This window comes from Cetorhinus maximus, chromosome 15, assembly GCF_964194155.1.
Source record: "Cetorhinus maximus chromosome 15, sCetMax3.hap1.1, whole genome shotgun sequence".
Classification (NCBI taxonomy): Eukaryota; Metazoa; Chordata; class Chondrichthyes; order Lamniformes; family Cetorhinidae; genus Cetorhinus; species Cetorhinus maximus.
Window position 1 is genome coordinate 20,047,787 of NC_135893.1, and position 20,529 is coordinate 20,068,315.

Here is a 20,529-nt window from a genome sequence, read left to right on the forward strand (position 1 = left end):
GATTGAGGTATAAATATGGTTAGGTCACCAGGGAGAACTTGGCTCCTCAAGTAACATCGGATCTTTCATATCCACCTGAGAGAGCAGATGGGACCTCAGTTTAATGTCACTTAAGAAAGATAGCACCTCCAACTATGCAATGCTCCTTCTGTACACTGCTGGAGTGTCATCCTACATTATTGACCTCAGATCTCTGGAGTAGGACTTGAACCCACAAGCCTCTGAGCCACCCATTGAGTTCCCCTGTGTCACCCATTGAGCCATGGCTAACACAGAGGAACTGGCCAGGAATTTTAAAGGTTGGTATCATATTCAGTGAATCAGCAGCCTTCCATACTGGAATGAAGGAAGTATGGGCTGTGTTAGAAGAGTGAAGGGTGTGTAAGAGAGGAAAGATCACAAGAAAATGCAGAGTGAGGCAATAGGGGAGTTTAAAAGCAAGTATAAGAATTTTGAAGTTTTTTTTTATTTGCTCATGGGATGTGGGCATCGCTGGCTAGGCCATGATTTATGGCCCATCCTTAATTGCCCTTGAGAAGATGATGGTGAGCTGCCTTCTTGAATCACTGCAGTCCATGTGCTGTAGATATACTCACAGGGCTGTTCGGAAGGGAGTTCCAGGATTTTGATCCAGCGACAGTGAAGGAATAGTGATATAGTTCCGAGTCAGGATAGTACGTGGCTTGGAGGGGAACTTGCAGGTGGGGGTGTTCCCTTGCATCTGCTGCCCTTGTCCTTCGAGGTGGTAGAGGTCACGGGTTTGGAAGGTGCTATCAAAGGAGCCTTGGTGAATTGCTGCAGTTGTTGGTACATGGAGTGAGCGGGGCTTGCAAAGAGGGAAGGGCACATGGTATTGAATATACTCAAGGCTGAGTTAGACATTTATTTGATCTACAAGGAAGTCAAAGGTAACGGGAGGCAGGCAGGAAAATGGAGTTAAGGCCACAATCAGATCAGCCATGATCTTATTAAATGGCAGAGCAGGCTCGAGGAACAAATAGCCTACTTGTGCTCCTATTTCTTATGATCCTATGACAGCACTGCAGATGAGAACATGGGCTGTGGCACTGGATGAGATGTAGACTTCAGAGAGTTAAAGGAAGGCTGGCTCGGAGAAAAGTTACGATTGCTCATTTCTATCAATTTTTGTATTGTTTCCCTATTCCCAAGCTTCGCAGTTTCAACTTTTTATTCAACTTGTTGTTTCAAGACTATTGACACTAAGCAAGGGTTAAAATCAGCTGTCCAGGTGGATCCCTGCGTGGAACATGGATGAATGGGAAGCTGGAGGCTGTGGGTCCACTGAACCTGGTGAAGCAGGAATTGTCTGCAATCCCTGGCTAGGCTCTCCCACTATGCCTGATGGCACCAAACACCATAAGGAGAAAAGTGATAAAACAAATAGCATCCTATATCTCCATGGGTAGACAGTGCATGGTGTGGACCCAAGCCAGCCCCCTGGCTCCATCCATGGTCTGTGTCATTAGCTGATTTCAGGTGTAGCAGCAATGGGACACTATGATTGGCCTCATTTCCCCTTGGCTGGCAGTAGGAAGAGAAGGAAAATAGAATATCAGGCAAGATTCTCCCTTCTGATTATTGTCTAGCAGCTGTCATTCGTGCATGGAAAGAATTAGACTCGACTGTGATACATGTTGTGGTTGAATTGTTTCCCAACAATCACTATCTAGGTTCACACAAAGGGTGAACATTTGAGTGTTGGAAAACAGCTGGTGCTTGCGAACAGTGAGAGTCTCTTCAGGAGAGATGGTGGGGGGGGGGAAGAGAAAACAAAATGAATACCAACAAGAAAGAAGCAGGTAGCCAGAGATAGCAGAACATCAGAACTAACACTCGTGTACCGTGAAAGCAGGGACCGCTGGCAAAACCGCTCCACTCGGCGCACCTGCCGTAATCGGGCAGCCCAGAGTGCCAGATGCTGTTCAACCAGGTGTTTCTCCACTTTGCGCCAAAGCCACTTTCCTGCTCTCTCCAGGTCAGCTCTGTTCACTTGTTTTGTTTCATGTAACCTTTGTTGTCGCAGTACAATTCCCTACAAAATATCACAAATAATCAGTTACACCCTTGTGTTTGGATTTTCATTTTATTTTACAGGTACCCCGGCAGGATGCAAAACTGAACATCAATGAAAGGTTTCAACCTTGAAAAAGGTACACATAAGAAAACTAACCTCCCTTCATTGCACAGAGCAGTATATCAGATATAGCAGGATTTAGAGTGTGCTACAATCTGATTAAGGAGTTGCCTTTAGGAAAGAAAAAAATGTAAAAGGAATTGCAAAAAGGTCAGGGAATGGGACTAATGGGAGAGCTCTTTCACAGACACGGCACGGTGGCAACGGGCCAAGTGGGGTGAGGGCAGCGGATTAGCCATTTTAGCAGCACTGCTGGAAGAGCCTCCCTGTCAGCACTACGAGTTTCTGGACACATTTATCACACAGAGAGTCAGGCACTGGACAGCTCAGTATCACAAAAGATTACTCCAACCAGTGTAGGCTCTGTATTTAAATATCCACTTAGATACATGCACCACATGCCCTGGATGCCGACGAAGGAGCCGGATCCAATATGGCAGACAACACATAGACAGCATGGGATAGATATGCCTGCCACATTGGATATTTAGATGCCCGCTTTATTTCTGGAATCTCCGGACCACCAGGATAACTAATATTTCAACTGTTCACAAAAACACCAAAATTTTCAGAATGTGTAGGAGGTGATAGTTTCCTAGCCTCAAACTTTGCTGCCTGGATGTTACTTGCTCAATCTGTTAAGAAAATATCATAACTAGAAGTCTCAGGCCTGCATATTCGATCTACCTGTTTAGAGGAGCTGCAGTTAGTGTCAGACGATTCCTCTGCGCCCAATAATGTGACTGTGCAGTCCTGCTGAAGCAGGTGTTTGCTGAATCCCTGCAGATGTGGTTGGAAGGATTCTTCAGGCCAGAGTTGCGGACCATCCTGCAATTGGTTCCATGTCGGGATCCTGCAAAACTCACTGGATACAAGGTCATCAATTTGGTGCCATAATATGCACAGAAATGCCTGGAAACAAACATGTTCTATGGGGACTGGACTCCCAAACTTAGCCTCAACAACATCCTTAAACTCACCTGCTCTCCCTCCATGTCCAAATTAAAGTGCCCCCACAAGCAACCACAACCCCAGTCACTACCCTCACCCACTCCCGACCCCAGCACCCCAGATCATACCTAGTCATGTGCAGTTTGAGAGTCTCCTTTCTCCAGTCCTGGAATGCTGGCTGCAGTGTCTGGTCAGGACCATCCAGTGATTGGGGCACTCGCCGTGATACATGGACATTCTCCCCTTGGACACAGGTCTCACTTACTCCATCCTGGATAAACTCATCATCCTCCCCACGACTCCAACAGCCAAGGGCTAAAAGAGACAGTTTGGATGAAAAAAAAAAAGTCCTGAATTTACATTTGTGTGAGATCAGCTCCCTTGTTTTGACCACATCAGGGGTTAGGGGGTTGGGGTTGGAAGGAGGAGGTGAAAGTGGAAGGGAGGGAAGAAAGGGTAGACAGGAGGTGAAAAGAGGAGAGGGAGGGTGTGGTGTGGGCAGGAAGGGGATGGTGTGGTGCAGGGGTAAGGTGGGGGAGGGAAAGCCTCCCTCTGCTCTCCACTGTAGGAAGTTTGGTTTCTTCCACAGTGCTCTTTGAAAAACAATCGGTGCCAACTTCCAGGGAGCAAAACAAAATTCAACCAATACAGCTGAAGGCCAGTCTAGCAATTCAATTATGAACAATGCAGGTCACTGCTATTCCAGCAAGCTGTGCGTCTTATATCCTGCAGCTCAATCTCTAATTCCTCCCACCTCCAACTGAGTATAGATCAAATCACAATCACCCCATGCCCTGCACATGGCCACACAACTCAAGTCACAAATCATCCCAAATGACAGGTTCTGAAGCTTCTGTATATGGGTACACCGCTGAGGGGAATAGTTATGAGCTGGTTATGATCTAGAATGCGCTATCCGAAGGGTGGTAAAATCAGATTCAATAATAACTTCCATAATGGAATTAGATAAATACTTAAAAGGGAAAAAATTGCAGGGCTATGAGAAAAGAGCATGGGAGTGAGATTAATTGTATAGTTATTGAAATAACAGTATTTCTAAGAACATGAGAAATGGGAGCAGGAGTAGAACATACAGCCCCTCAAGCCTGCTCCACCATTCATACAACCATGGCTGATCTTCTGCCTCAACACCATTTTTCTACCTGCTCCCATATTCTTTGATTCCCTGAATGATCAATAATCTGTTTATCTCAGCCTTAAATATATTCAATGATGGAGGATCCACAACCCTCTGGGATTGAGAATTTCAACTATTCACAGCTATATGAGTGAAGAGATTTCTCCTATCAGTCCTAAATGATCAGCCCCTTATCCTCAGACTGTGTTCTAGATTTTGCAGACAGGGGCAACAACCTCTCAATGTCTACCCTGTCAAGCCACTTCAGAATCTTGTATGTTTCAATGAGATCACCTCTCATTCTTCTAAACTACAGAAAGTGTAGGCCCAATTTACTCAGCCTCTGATAATAGGACAATACTGTCATTATCGGATCCAATCCAGTGAACCTTGCTTTATCGCCTCCAAGGTAAATATATCCTTCCTTAGACAGGGAGGACAAAACTGCTCATAGTTCTCCAGTGTGGTCTCAATTGTAGCAAAACTTACTTATTCTTGTACTCTAATCGCCTTGCAATAAAAGCCAACATGCCATTTGCCTTCCTAACTGCTTGTTGTACCAGCAAGTTAACGTTTTGTGTTCCTTGTACAAATACACCCAAGTCTCTGAAAATCAGCACTTACAAGTTTCATGCCTTTAAAAAATATTTTGCTTTTCTATTCTTACGACAAAAATGTATAACCTCACACTTAGCCACATTATACTCCAGCTGCCACCTTGTTGCCCATTCACTTAACCTGTCTATATCTCCTTGCAGTCTCTTTGTGTCCTCCTCACAGCTTACATTCCCACCTACCTTTGTACCATCAGCAAACTTAGATACATTACTCTTTGTCTAGGTTGTTAATATAGGTTGTAACTAGCTGAGGCCCCAGCCTTGATCCTTGCGGCACACCATAAGTCACAGCTTGCCAACTTGAAAATTCCTCATTTATCCCGACTCTTTGGGCAGCATTTTCCCCCCACTGCGGGGGGTTGTGCGGGAGCAGGCACGGGAGGGCAGGTTCCTGATCGGCAGCCCAAGTCGGGGACATGCCGCCATTTTACATGGGCAGGCCAATTAAGGCCCGCTCAGCATGACGTCCGCTCGGAAGCACTGAGCGCTCCCTGTGCGGACGGGAGGGTCCCTGAGCCAGGAGTGCGCTCTTTCGCACATGCGCATGAAAGAGTGCACAGATTTCCCTGAGGAAAAGTGCCGCCTCAGGGACATCAGTTGAAGTTATAAAATTTTTTTAAAGATTAGAAAAAATTTTCCTGACATGTCCCCTCATGTGACACTGTCACTTGAGCTGGGACATGTCCATTACTTTTATTTAAAAATATCCCGAAAATTTTAAATCCCTCATGAAACCTCATCCCACCCGTGGATGAGGTTTCATGCTTTTTCGGAAGGCCGCCTGAGCTCTTCGCCTACCCGCCAACCTTAAGGTTGGATGGGCAGGTCCATTAATCATTTCAATTACTTTTTTAATGGCCTCAATAGGCCGTTGACAGGTCGGTGGGCGTGCAGCCGACTCGGCTGCGCACCCACCGAACTGAAAATCTAAATGACGCAGGGAGACGTCGGAACACACGCCCAATGTCACCCCGTATCATTTTACGCATCAGCGAGCGGGCTCTGCCCCCGCTCACCGACCGGCAAAAGCTGCCCTTTGTTTCAGGGTGTCCCAAAGCACTATAAAGTCAGTGAAGTACTTTTGTTATGGGAAAATAGTAAAAGGACAGAACTAAAGGCTCTGTATCTAAATGCAAATAGTATTCACAACAAAACTGGTGAATTGAGAGCTCAAATAGAAATAAATATGTATGATCTGATAGCCCTTACAGAGGTATGGCTGCAAGGTGACAATGGTTGGGACCTGAATATTCAAAGATACATGACAGGAAGTTAGGAAAAGGTGGAGAGGTAGCTCTGTTAATTAACATTAGAGAGGGATGACCTTAGTTCTAAAGATCAAGATTTGGAATTTGTTTGAATAGAGATAAGAAATAGTAAGGGCAGGAAGTCACTTGTGGGAGTAGTTTATAGGCCCCCTAACAGTAACCCACTGTAGGACAGGGTATACAGGAAGAAATAATGGAGGCTTGTGACAAAGGCACAACAATAATCATGGGTGATTTTAATCTACATAAGGTTGGACAAATCAGATTGGCAAGGGTAGCCAGGAAGATTAGTTCATTGAGTGTTTTCGGGATGCTTTCTTAGAACAGTATGTTCTACTGCCAACCAGAGAGCAGGCTATTCTAGATCTGGTAATGTGCAATGAGACAGGATTAATTAATAGTAAAGGCCCCATAGGTAGCAGCAATCATAACATGATTGAATTTTGCATTCAATTTGAGGGAGAAAAGAGTGGGTCTAAGACTAGTGTTTTAAACTTAAAGGCAATTATGAGGGTATGAAGATAGAGCTGGCTAAAGTGAACTTGGAAATTATGTTAAGGAATAGGTCAGTAAAGATGCAGACATTTAAGGAGATATTTCATAACACTGAGCAGATGCATTTCAGTGAGAAAGAAAGACTTTGGGGGAAGGATGCACCAGCTGTGGCTAACTAGGGCAGTTAAAGTCAAGTTGAAAGAAAAAGAATACAATTCCATGAAGATTAGCAGCAGGTCAGAAGGTTAGACAGAATATAGACAAACAGCAAAGAATGACTAAAAGCATAATAATTGTGGGGAAATTAGAATACGAGAGAAAGCTGACTAGAAACATGAAAACAGACAGTAAGAGGTATTTAAAAAGGAAAACAGGAACTCAAGTGAGCGTTGGTCCACTAGAGAGTGAGTCATGGGAATTAATAATGGAAAATAAGGAAATGGTGGATGAATTGAGCAGATATTTTGCATTTGTCTTCACTGTAGAGGGTACAAATAACATCCCAGAAATAATTGTGAATCAAGAAGTGAAAGGAGGAGGAAGAACTTACAACAATTACAATCACCAGGGAAAAGGTATTGAGAAAATTATTAGAACTATGAGCTGACAATTCCCCAGGTCCTTAAGGGTTTCATCCTGGGGTCTTAAAAAGTGTCTATTGAGATAGTAGATGCGTTGGTTTTGATTTTCCAAACTTCCTTAAATTCTGGAAAGGGCCCATCGGATTGAGAAATAGCAAATATAACTCCTCTATTTAAGAAAGGAGGGAGACAAGAAGCAAGAAACATTCGCTTAACATCCATCATAGGGAAAATGCTGGAATCTATTATTAAGAAAGTTATAGCTGTGAACTAAGAAAATCAATGCAATCAGGCAGTGTCAACATAGTTTTGTGGGGGAAATCGTTTTTGAATGATTTAGAGTTCTTTGAGGAAGTAACAAGCAATGTGGATAAAGGAGAACCTGCGGATGTGGTATACTTAAGATTTCCAGAAAGCATTTGACATGGTGCCACATCAAAGTTTACTGCACAAAATAAGAGCTCATGTTATAGGGGGTAACATATTAGCATGAGTACAGGATTGGTTAGCTAACAGGAAAAGAGAGTAGACATAAAGTAGTCATTTTCAGCTCGGCAAAACGTAGTGAGTGGAGTGCCACATGGATCAGTGCTGGGGCCTCAACTATTTACAATCTATATCAATGATTTGGATAAAGGAATTGAATGTATAGTTGCTAAATTTGCTGATGGCACAAAGATAGGTAGAAAAGTAAGCTGTCAAGAGGGCACAAGGGGTCTGCAAAGCGATATAAATAGGTTAAGTGATCAGGCAAAAAATTGGCAGATGGCATATAATGTAAGAAGATATGAACTTGTCCATTTTGGCAGGAAGAATAGAAAAGCAGCATATTATCTAAAAAGAGAGTGATTGCAGAACTCTGAGGTACAGAGGGATCTAGGTGTCCTAGTACATGAATCACAAAAAGTTAGTGTGCATGTACAGCAAGTGATTAGGAAGGCAAATGGAATGTTGTTGTTTATTGCAAAAGGGATGGAATATAAAAGTAGGGATGTTTTGCTACAGTTGTAAAGGGACCACATTGAGAGTACTATGTACAGTTTTGGTCTCCTTATTTAAAAAAGGACATAATTGCATTAGAAGCACTTCAGAGAAGGATCACTCAACTCATTCCTGGAATGAGAGGGTTGACTTATGAGGAAAGGTTGGACAGTTTTGGCCTGTAAAACTGGAGTTCAGGAGAATGAGAGGTTAGCTTATTGAAACATATAAGATCCTGAGGGGACTTGACAGAGTGGATGCTGAAAGGGTGTTTCCCCTTGTGGGAAACACCAGAACTAAAGGACACAGTTTAAAAATAAAGGGGCCTCCCATTTAAGACAGGGATGAGGAGAATTTGTTTCTCTCAGAGGGTCACAAGTCTGTGGAACTCTCTTCCCCAGATAGTGTTAGAGGAAGAGTCATTGAATATTTTTAAGGCAGAAGTAGATAGATTCTTGACGAAAGGAGTCAAAGGGTATTGGGGCTAAATCAGATCAGCCATGATCTTATTGAACAGCAGAGCTGGCTCAAGGGGCTGAATGGCCTGCTCCTGCTCCTAATTCATATATTTGTACGTTCAGCTGAGAGGGCAGATAGAGCCTAGGTATATCCAAAAGATGGCAGCCCCGACAGTGTAACACTCTTTTAATACTATGTTGGAGTGCCAGCCTAGATTTTTGCGCTTAAGTCTTGGAGTGGGCTTGAACCTGTAACTTTCCCAGAGGTGAGAATGCTACCAAATGAGCCATGGCTGACACACATACTATTATAAAGAGCTGGCACAAGCGCAATGGGCTGAATGGCTACCTTAGAACCACAGAAAAGTTATGGCGCAGAAAGAAGCCATTCTGCCATCATGTCTGCACCAACCATAAAAAGAGAAAAAAGTAGCTCTCATTTTTAATCCCACTTTCCAGCACCTGGTCCATAGCCTTGCAGGTTACAGCACTTCAGGTGCATATCCAGGTACCTTTTAAATGAGTTGAGTGTTTCAGCCTCAACCACCAATTTAGGCAGTAAATTCAAGACATCCACCACCCTCTGGGTGAAAAAGTTTATCCTCATGTTCTCTCTAATCCTTCTACTAATCTCCTTAAATCTATGCCCCCTAGTAACTGACCCCTCAGTTAGGGGTCTACCCTATCTAGGCCCCTCCTAATTTTGTATACCTCAATTAGGTCACCCGTCAGCCTCCTTTGTGCTAATGACCCTAGCCTATGCAATCTTTCCTCACAGCTGCAATTTTCAATCCCTGGCAACACTCTTGTGAATCTCCTTTGTACTGTCTCCAGAGCAATTATGTCCTTCCTGTAATGTGGTGAGCAGAACTGTACACAAAACTCTGGCTATGGACTAACCAGCATTTTACACAGTTCCAGCATTACACCCCTGCTTTTGTATTCAATACCTCATCCAATAAAGGAAAGCATTCCATATGCTTTCTTTACCACCTTATCCAACTGTCTTGCCATTTTCACAGACCTGTGGACATGCACTCCAAGGTAGAATGTCCCCTACCCATCTCAATATCCTCCCATTTATTGAGTATTCCCTAGCTTTGTTTGCCCTCCCCAAATGCAATACCTCACACTTCTCTGGATAGAATTCCATTTGCCACTTTTCCGCCCAATCAACCAAGCCATTGGTATTATTCTGGAGACAAAAGCTATCCTCTTCACTATCAACTACACAGCCAATTTTTGTGTCATCTGCAAATTTCCCAATCATGCCTCCCACATATAAGTTTAAATCATTAATATATACAACAAACAGCAAAGGCCACAACATTGAGCCCTGTGGAATGCCGCCTGAAACCACTTTCCACTTGCAAAAACATCTACCAACCATTACCCTTTGTTTCCTATCACTGAGCCAATTTTGGATCCAACTCGTCACCTTCCCCTGTATCCCATGGGATATCACTTTTCTGACCAGTCTGCCATGTGGGACCTTGTCAAATGTCTTATTAAAATCCATGTAGACAACTTCCACTACACTACCCTCATCAATCCTCCTTGTTACTTCCTCTAAAAATTCAACTAAGTTAATAAGACACGATCATCCCCCAATAAAACAATGCTGACTATCTCTGATCAATCTGTGCCTAAGTGACAGTTTATCCAGTCTCTCAGAATCAATTCCAATTGAATCCCACCACCGAAGTCAGACTGACCAGCCTATAATTTTCTAGCCTATCCCTGGTACCCTTTTGAAATATTGGTACAACGTTCGCAGACCTCCAATCATCTCATACGTCATCTGTATCTACTGAGGATTGGAAAATGATCCTCAGAGCATCCACTATTTCCCCCCTAGCTTCTTTTAACAACCTGGGAGACAATCCATTCAGCCCTAGAGATTTATCCACCTTCAAGGATGCCAGTCCCTCCACTACTTCCTCTCTCATTATGCTCATTGTATGTAATATTTCACACTCTTTCTCTTTAACTAGAATGTCTGCAACATCCCTCTCCTTAGTGAAGCCAGAGACGAAGTACTCATTGAGAACACTGCCCACATCTTCTGCATCAATGCATAAGTTACCATGTTCCTTTCTGACAGGTCCTACCCTTTCCTTAGTTATCCTCTTGCTCTTAATGTACTGGTAAAACATCTTTGGGTTTTCTTTGATTTTACCTGCCAATATTTTTTCGCATCCTCCCTTTGCTTTCCATATTTCCTTTTTTTACTTCACCCCTGTACTTTATATGCTCCTCTGGGTTTTCTACAGTATGAAGCTTTTTGTGACTGTCATAAGCCCTCTTTCTCTGTTTTATCTTACACTGTATGCTTCTGGATAACCAGGGCTCTAGATTTGGCAGTACCACCTTTTTTTTGAGGACATGTCTACGCTGTGCCCCTAGAATCTCACTTTTGAATACCTCCCACTGATTTGACACTGTTTTCCCTTCTGTATCCAGTCCACTTTCACCAGTTCACCTCTCAGTTTTGTAAAATTTGTCTTCCGCCAATTTAGAACTTCTACTCCTGTTCTACCTTTGTCCTTTTCCATAATTATGCTAAATTAAACTGTAATATGGTCACTATCTTCAAAATGGTCCCCCACTGCTACTTCATTCACTTGTCCAGTTTCATTTCCTTAGACCAAGTCTAGAATTGCGCCCCCTCTCATTGGGCTTGTTATGTGCTGGCTGAAAAAGTTCTCTTGAATGCAGTTCAAGAATTTTGTGCCCTCTGTGCCTTTCACACTGTTTGTGTTCCAACTGATATTAGGGTAGCTGAAGTCTCCAATTATTACTGCTCTATTGTTTTTGCACTCAGAAATTTGCCTACATATTTGCTCTTCTAACTCCCTTCCACAATTTGGGGGGTCTATAGTACACTCCTTGCAATGTGGCTGCCCCTTTTTTATTTCTAAGTTCAACCCAAATGGCCTTGTTTGATGCTTCATTCAGTATATCATCCCTTCTCACAGCTGTAATTGTTTCCTTAACCAATAATGCTACACCTCCACTTTTTTTTAGTTCCCCTCTCTATCCTGCCTAAAACCTCTAAATCCAGGGATGTTGATCTGCCATTTTTGCCCCTCTTTAAGCCAAGTTTCCATTATAGCAATGATATCATGCTGCCATGTATCTATCTGTGCCCTCAGCTCATCAACTTTATTTACTATACTCCTTGCATTTACATGCACACCTTTGAATGCTGCCAAATTCCTGTGCTGTACACTTTTTAACTTGTGCTGCTTCTGTCTTTCAGAGTCACTCACTAATTCCCCATCTCCTGTTCCTTGCTCTGAATTTGCCCTCAGCTTCTCAACCCCCTGCCAATCTAGTTTAAACGGCCCCCAACAGCACTGGCAAATCTCCCTGCGAGGATATTCATCCCAGTCCTGTTCAGGTGTAGACCATCCAGCTTGTATGGGTCCCACCTTCCCCAGAACTGGTCCCAATTCCTCAGAAATCTGATGCCCTCCCTCCTACAGCAGCTTTCCAGCCACTTGTTCAATCGCTTAATTCTCCTATTCCTATACTCACTAGCAGGTGAGAGCGGGAGTAATCATGAGATTACTGCTTTAGTGGTCCTGCTTTTCAAATCTCCTTCCTAGATCCCTGAATTCTGCTTTCAGGGCCTCATCCTTTTTTCTACCTAAGTCATTGATACCAACGTGGATCACAATCTCTGGGTGATCGCCCTCCCCCTGAAGAATGTCCTGCAGCCGCTCCATGATATTCTTGACCCTGGCACCAGGAAGGCAACATACCATCCTGGAGTTATGTCTACAGCCACAGAAACGCCCGTCTGTTCCCCTAACTAACAAATCCCCTATCACTTCTGCTCTTCCCCTCTTCTTCCTCCCCTCCTATGCAGCAGATCTGCCCATGGTGCCACAAGCCTGGCTCTGACTGCACTTCTCTGAGGAACCAGTATCCAAAATGGAAAACCGATTGATGAGCAGGACACCAGGAGATTCCTGTGTTATCTGCCTAGTTCTCTTAGACTGCCTGGCAGTCACTCATTCCCTTTCTGCCTCCAGGCTTCTAAGCTGGGGTGTGACCAACTCTCTGAATGTGCTATACATGTGGCTCTCAGTCTTGCGTCTGCGCTACAGTGATTCCAACCTGGAGCTCAAGGTTCTGCAGCTAGTGACAGCTACACATGTACACATCCTACACATGTAGTCATCTGGAACACTGGTAGCATCCATGAATTCCCACATGTTACAGGACACACATTCCACACGACCGAGCTGTCCTGCCATTGCTTCAATTTACTTCCCTTATGTTAACTTTATTTTACTTTGCTTTACTTATACTACTTTATTTTACCTGACCTTGACAACTTTACTTGCCTTTTGTTTGTGTTTCTTACTGAAATCTAAGTAGCTCCTTCTTTTAAGGAGAATGCAGTTTTCTAATTTTCAGTTACTTGAAGACCCTCCACAACAGCAGTTTCTCACCAACTGATGAACTTGTGTTCCTCCTGTGATGTCACTCATGCATGTTTTCAAAACTCTCAGCCCTTTCGTGCAGTTTTTTAACTCCTGGTCTCCAAACTCACAATAATTCCACTCTGTAACAGTGCACTCCTCGCTGTACAAGTCAATAAATATCAGGACCTGCTATTCATGATTTTCTTTTACAGTATTTGAGTAACCAAAAAGAACCATTCTAAATCATCCGAATACCCAGGCCCACATATATGGACATCAGTGAATCGCTGCAGTATGTGGTATCAACCACCAGAGGGTACCAGTGAACTAGGTAAATGTGCTAGAAAGGATGTCAGACTCAGCAATTTATAATTAATTTACATTCAACTTTCAGATTCACTGCAGATTCAGATCAGAGCAGCAGATCCTGGGCTACATACTGCTAGAAATAGTTACTTGAATATTCTAGGCCTATAATGTTTACTTAGACCAAACAGGAGTATACACAATGAGCAGAATGAGATCCATGCTGAATGTGTTCAAGGTTTGTTAATTAAATTACATAGAATTTACCACACAGAAACAGGACTTGTGGCCCAACTGGTATGTACTGGTGTTTATGCTCCAAATGAACCTCCTCCACCCCACTTCATGCAATCCTTTCTGCATATCTATCTATTCCTTTGTTCCTCATGTACTTATCTAGCTTCCCCTTAAATGCATTTATGCCATTTGCCTCAACTACTCTATATAGTGTGAGGAACCTGTTTTTATTTATGAAAATTTGAATGACATTGAATTTTGGACATTCACCCTCCTGAGTTATTTTTAAAAGTTTGCAATATTAAGCTACTGCAAACCGAGATGTTTTGGGAATAAAACATGGATATCTGCTCCATACAACTACACACAAGAAGACAACTGAACAAAACAGCTGCAACGTGGAATCATTGCATCAAGGCCAGCCAAAGAACAACTAACCGTATACCCCTTTGTTTTACCTTCTTCACGAACTGTAAAAAATCATTAAGTCTATCCTCTTGTTCTGCCACCTGTACTAGTGTGTGTGTGGGTCCAGGGAATTTGTGTGATGTATGAATGGTCGTTGCGATTTACCTAGTTTTTTTTAATTCAGGGAAATAGTTTCAATAAATATATCTTATTCTTTGCATAACAAAAGAAAACATGTCTGACTAATTCTTTACAATCTGAAAGTGTAAATAATGGGACTCCTACAGTATTGGCAAAGCATATTCTCTCTAAATTCACAAAAAACCCTGATACGGTCAGACCTGAGGTGGTGGAATAGGGGAGTTATTTTTACACCTCCTCACGTGGTCATAACACCTGAATTCTTTATTTATTATTAACTGTCTAATAAAGAACTATTTCCCCCTGTACAGTGAATGCATTCTCAGAGGAATTGAAGGGATGGACAGTATAAAGGTAGAAGGGAGTGTCATCAACAACATCTGTTATGCCGACGACACTGTACTTATAGCAACAATTAAAGAAGACTTACAAAAATTAATCGATACAGTTGTAAAGTGGCTTACGCTCAACTGTAAGAAAACATACGCTACATTAATTACAAAGAAAAGGCCATTTAAAACTGAGATGAGGAGGAATTTCCGCACTCAGTAGTTAATCTTTGGAATTCTCTACCCCAGAGGGCTGTGAAAGCTCAATCATTGCGCATGTTCAAAACAGAAATCGATAGACTTCTGGAGACTAATGACACCAAGGGATATGGAGATAGCAGTGGAAAATGGTGTTGAAGCAGATGATCAGCCATGATCTAATTGAATGGCGGAGCAGGCTCAAGGGGCTGAATAGCCTACTCCTGTCCTTACGTTTCTAAACATTAGCTTGAGCCTTGAAACAAGAATCAGTGTACAAAAATGTTAGGTCTGGTCAGTAATTAATATGGATGTGAAGTCTGGATTATTAGGAAAGAGGAAGAAAAGAAAGTCAACAACTTCAAAACATGTTGCTTAAGAAGGATCCTAAGGATAAGCTGGGCAGAAAAAGGAACTAATGAAGAAGTACTGAATAAGACTGGAAGAACAACAGAACTCTTGAATGGTATATAAAGAAGACAAATAGAATTCTTTGGACACGTTATCCATGCAGAAGGGTTGGACTACCTAATCACCACTGGAAGGATTAACGTAAAAAGAGCAAGAGGCCAACAAAAAGGAAGCAACTGGACAACATTAAAGGCTGACTTAACCAGAACTCCAACAACAAGGTCATCCAATGTTGCTATGATCGGAAAGTTTGGAAGGCCGTGATTGCCTCCGCCACTTGGCATGGCACTCAGATGATGATCTTACAATGATAGCCCTTAGGTTTGGACTTTCCCTCCAGGGGAAACATCCTCTACACATCTACCCTGTCAACACCAATAACCTTAAAGACCTCTAGCAGAACACCCCTCGGCCTTCTCTTTTCTGAAGAAATAGCCCCAGCTGTTCCCCTATATCCTTTAGTAGTATGGTGACCGGAACTATTTTAAGTTCAGTTTGGTTTAACCAAAGTTATACATGTTTAACATAACCCCTCTGCTCTTCAATTCTATTCCTCTAGAAATGAAGCCCTTGGTTTATAATTTAAGGCCTTGTATATCTTTATTGCTACTTTTGATTGTGTGTATCCGTCGTCCTTGATCCCTTTCATTTTTTTTTTTGAAAAATATACTTTATTCATAAAATATCTGGAAGATCATTCCAAAACATTTCAAAATCACCATCACAAAAGTACAATCAGATTCAACTTTTACACATGGATCACAAGGTGCATCAATACAATCAATGAATATTACAATCATTTAAATATGGTCAATGCAGACAATCAAACAATGGTATTGGAGTTATCAACATACATCATGTTGCACTCTGAGATGCTTCAATACAATTATAATACAATTAGTATTCAATGCATACATTCATTTTGAGCTGTACAGCCCGAGGGGCTCTTAACAGTTCCCAGCCCCTCGGTGCACTGTGGCAGAAAGGTCTTAGACAGCGACCTTTCCCCATTGCACCTTTGCGGCGGCTGTCCCAAGCTTTAGTGCGTCCCTCAGCACGTAGTCCTGGACTTTGGAATGTGCCAGTCTGCAACACTCGGTCGGGAACAACTCTTTGCGCTGGAAGACCAACAAGTTTCGGGCAGACCAAAGAGCGTCTTTCACCGAGTTGATGATCCTCCAGCTGCAGTTGATGTTTGTCTCGGTGTGTCCCTGGGAACAGCCTGTAGAGCACAGAGTCCTGTGTCACAGAACTGCTTGGGATGAACCTCGACAGAAACCACTGCATCTCTCTCCAGACCTTCTTTGCAAAGGCACAATCCACAAGGAGGTGAACAATGGTCTCGTCCCCACCACAGCCACCTTGAGGGCAATGTGCAGAGGGAGTGAGACTCCTGGCGTGTTGGAAGGATCTGACAGGGAGGGCCTTTCTCACCACCAGCCAAGCTACATCTTGGTGCTTGTTGGAAAGTCCTGGCGATGAGGCATTCTGCCAAATGACTTTGACAGTCTACTCGGGGAACCATCCCACAGGATCCACCCTCTCCTTTTCCTGCAGGGCCTCTAAGACGTTACGTGCCGACCACTGCCTGATGGACATGTGGTCAAAAAGCACGGTCCAACTACTTGGAGCGTTCCGCGGCAGCGTGGCCAGACCCATCCTTCGCAACACTGGGGACAGGTAGAACCTCAGCACATAGTGACACTTGGTCTTTGCATACTGAGGGTCTACACACAGCTTGATGCAGCCGCACACAAAGGTGGCCATCAGTATGAGGGTGATGTTGGGCACGTTTTTCCCCCCCTTATCTAGAGGCTTGTACATCGCGTCCCTGCGGACACGATCCATTTTCAACCTCCAGATAAAGTGAAAGATGGCTCGGGTGATCGCCATTGCGCAGGAGTCTGGAATGGGTCAGACCTGCGCCACGTACAGCAACAGCGAGAGTGCCTCACACCTGATGACCAGGTTCTTACCCGCAATGGAGAGGGAGCGTCGCTCCCACATGCCCAGTTTTCTTTGCACCATAGACACTCGCTCCTTCCAGTTTCTAATGCATGCCCCGGTCCCTCCGAACCATATCCCCAGCACCTTCAGGCCGTCAGCCCTGACGGTGAAGGAGACAAAGGATCGGTCAGCCCAGTTCCCAAAGAACATGGCCTCGCTCTTCCCACGATTTACCTTGGCTCCCGAGGCCAGTTCGAACTGGTCGCAGACGTGGATCAGTCTGCGCACCGACAGCGGATCCGAGCAGAAGACGGCGACATCGTCCATGTACAGGGAGACTTTGACCTGAGTGCCTCCACTGCCTGGGATCGTCACTCCTCTTATGCGCAGATCCTTCCTGATGGACTCAGCAAAGGGTTCTTTGCAACACACAAACAGGACAGGGGAGAGAGGGCAGCCCTGCCTGACTCCAGATTTAATAGGAAAGCTATCTGATTCCTACCCATTGATTGAAACTGCGCTACTGATGTTAGTGTAGAGCAGTTGGATCCAATTGCGAATTCCCTCCCCAAACCCCATTTTGAAGAGCACATCCACCATGTAGGTGTGCAGTATTCTGTCAAAGGCCTTCTCCTGATCCAGGCTGATGAGGCAGGTGTCTACACCCCTGTCCTGCACATAGGCAATCATATCCCTTAGCAGCGCGAGGCTGTCAGAGATCTTGCTGCTGGGCACAGCGCAGGTCTGGTCAGGGTGGATCACCAATTCCAGAGCGGACTTGACCCAATTGGCAATGACCTTGGACAGAATCTTATAGTCCATATTCAACAGTGAAATGGGTCGCCAATTTCTAATTTCCTCCCTTTCCCCCTTGTGCTTGTAGATGAGGGTGATGATGCCTTTCCTCATGGATTCTGATATGCTGCCAGCCAGAAGCATACTCTTGTACACTTCTAGCAGGTCTGGGCTGATCCAGTCCCACAGAGCCGAATACAACTCGGCCGGCAAGCTGTTGCTTCCAGGAGTTTTACTCTTCTCGAAGGACTCAAGGGCCTTAGTCAGTTTATCAGGAGTTAGCGGTTTGTCCAGGCTCTCCCGTGTACTGTCGTCTAACACCTCCGTGATAGAGGACAGGAAGGACTGGGAGGCCGTGCTGTCTGTGGGCTTCACGTCATACAATCTGGCATAAAAGGATTTGCTGATCCTCAAAATGTCGGACTGCGATGACTTTACTGAGCCGTCTTCTTCCTTTAGGCTGCTAATCACAGAGCTCTCTCTGTGTACCTTTTGGAAGAAGAAACGTGAGCACGTCTCATCCTGCTCCACGGAGCGGACTCTGGAATGGAAGATGATCTTGGGGGCCTCCGAGGCAAAGAACGAGGCTTGCTGGCTCTTCACCTCTTGGAGTTCCTCCTTGATATCGACCCCCATCGACTGCAGCCAGAGCAGGTTCTGCATGTTTTTCTGGAGTCGGGACATTTCCCTCTGTTCCTTTCTAACTTTCTGGGTGCCTTTGAGGATGAAAAACCTCTTGATGTTTCCCTTGATCGCTTCCCACCAGTGTGTCAGGGACTCAAAGAGGGGTTTCACGATTCTCCAACCTTTGTAATCCCTCTTGAGCTCCTCAATGTTCTCTGGGGTCAGCAGTTGCACGTTTAGCTTCCATGCCCCCCTGCCAACCCTCTGGTCTTCCTGTAAGTGACAGTCAGCTAGGCAGTGGTCAGAGAAGAACACCAGCTTGACATCGGTGGATCTGACTGTGAACGCACAGGACACAAACAGGAAGTCTATCCTGGAACGGATGGACCCGTCTGGCCGCGACCAGGTGTATCTATGCAGCGCTCCGTCTGCAGGGTTGCTAAAGACGTAGTGCAGCTTGGCATCCTTAACTGTTTCCATCAGGGATCTGGATGTAGCGTCCAATCTGCTGTCAGCCCTACCGGATCGTCCAGCCGCATCGATGATGCAGTTGAAGTCACCGCCCAGAATGACTGGCCTGGAGGTCGCCAGCAGCAGTGTGAGCTGCAGAAAGATCGCCAGCCGCTCGCCCTTTTGTGCCGGGGTGTACACGTTAATTAACCAGAGTGGAGCATTCTTGTACATTACGTCTTCTACAAGGAGGCGCCCGCCCACCACCTCAACCTCGGAGACGATAAAGTTGCCTCCCCGCAGCAGAATACCCAGGCCAGAGCAACGAGAGTCGTTTCCTCCCGACCAGATCGATGGCCCATGGGACCATCACCGTGACCATTGCCTCTAGGAGCTGAAGTGCGGTATTGCACACTCCTGCAGAAACAACAGGTCAGCTTTGACCTTGGCAAGGTAGTCCAAGGTCGCAACACATCACATAGTAGATTTAATGCTACGCACATTTATGGATACAATCTTTACACCCATTTTAAAGCATTTAGTCTCTTACCAAACCTGTTGTCTTTGAGAGTTCCAGACTTTTGGTCTGCTCCTGTATACCCATAGTGTTCACAAATTGCCTCACTTTGGGTGGGCTGAGGAAATTGTCCTGAACCACCCCATTGGAGATGTTCCGTTCAGGTGGCATCTGGGGGTTCGTGCAAGGAACGAGATTTGAAACATTCTCTGTTGGAGAAGTCTCTCCAATCCTCTCCCCCTCTGGTGCATTGCTGCTCCCGGCTTCCCAGAGCTGGGGTGCGCTGAGCGCTTCACTGCTCTCATATTCCTGGGGCTGGGGTGCGCTGGCCTCTTCGGTTTGTGGGCAAAGTTGGGGTGCGCTGGTCTCCTCATTGTCTCCAATGTTCTGGAGCTCAGGTGTCTCATCCTCCAACTCCCTAGAGCTTTGCCACTTCTTCTGTAGGTGCCGCCCTTTCCCTTCTTCGTCCGAAGAGCAGCTGTCCTTGTCATCCGTGTCGGATGGGAGACACTTCTTGCCACTTGTCTGGGAAATGGCTTGGTCCCTTCTTAGCCTGTTCTTCCTTTTGGCTCTCTTCACCAGCTGCCACTCCCCCTGCTGATTTTCCACTGCTTCCTCCTCCTTTGATTCGCTCTCCTGAGGAGTGGGATGTTCAGGGGACAGTGCAGTTGATTGGCTGTCTGCTGCGTCAATCTTTTCCTCCACCTTGTCTCTCTCTGTGCCCTCCTTTGTCCCGTTGTTCTCACCGGGGGCTTTGGTGGCTGGAGGGTTGCAAGTGTCCTTGGTAGCAGTGACACGAAGCATTTCATCTGCTTCCCCTCGTTGACTTTGGCTGCCTGTGCATAAGTGAGGCAGCGTTTGGGGCAGGTCCCATAGAGGTGGTGTGCCTCGACACGCAGGTTGCAGCACTTAGTCCGTTTGTAGTCCTTTGTCTGGTGCCCTTCCTGTTTGCAGTTCTTGCAGAGGGCGGCGCTGCAATTGGTCGCCACATGACCAGACTTGCTGCATGAGCGACAAAGTTTGGGCTGCTCAGCGTAGATAAGGTAGCCACAGCTTCCCCCGATAGCGAAGCTGGAAGGAGGGTGG

At 45.0% G+C, this 20,529-nt stretch overlaps 1 protein-coding gene across 1 annotated transcript in view; it reads right to left on the reverse strand.

The window, feature by feature from the left end:
* LOC144691113 (uncharacterized) overlaps nucleotides 1-20,529 on the reverse strand; it is a 67,077-nt gene that overhangs the window by 12,544 nt on the left and 34,004 nt on the right. The window contains exons 11-13 of the mRNA XM_078559186.1: nucleotides 3,235-3,421; nucleotides 2,843-3,020; nucleotides 1,863-2,053 (exon numbers count right to left, since the gene is read on the reverse strand). Of these exons, the coding sequence (XP_078415312.1) occupies nucleotides 1,863-2,053; nucleotides 2,843-3,020; nucleotides 3,235-3,421 (556 nt within the window). The remainder of the gene's footprint in view (nucleotides 1-1,862; nucleotides 2,054-2,842; nucleotides 3,021-3,234; nucleotides 3,422-20,529) is intronic.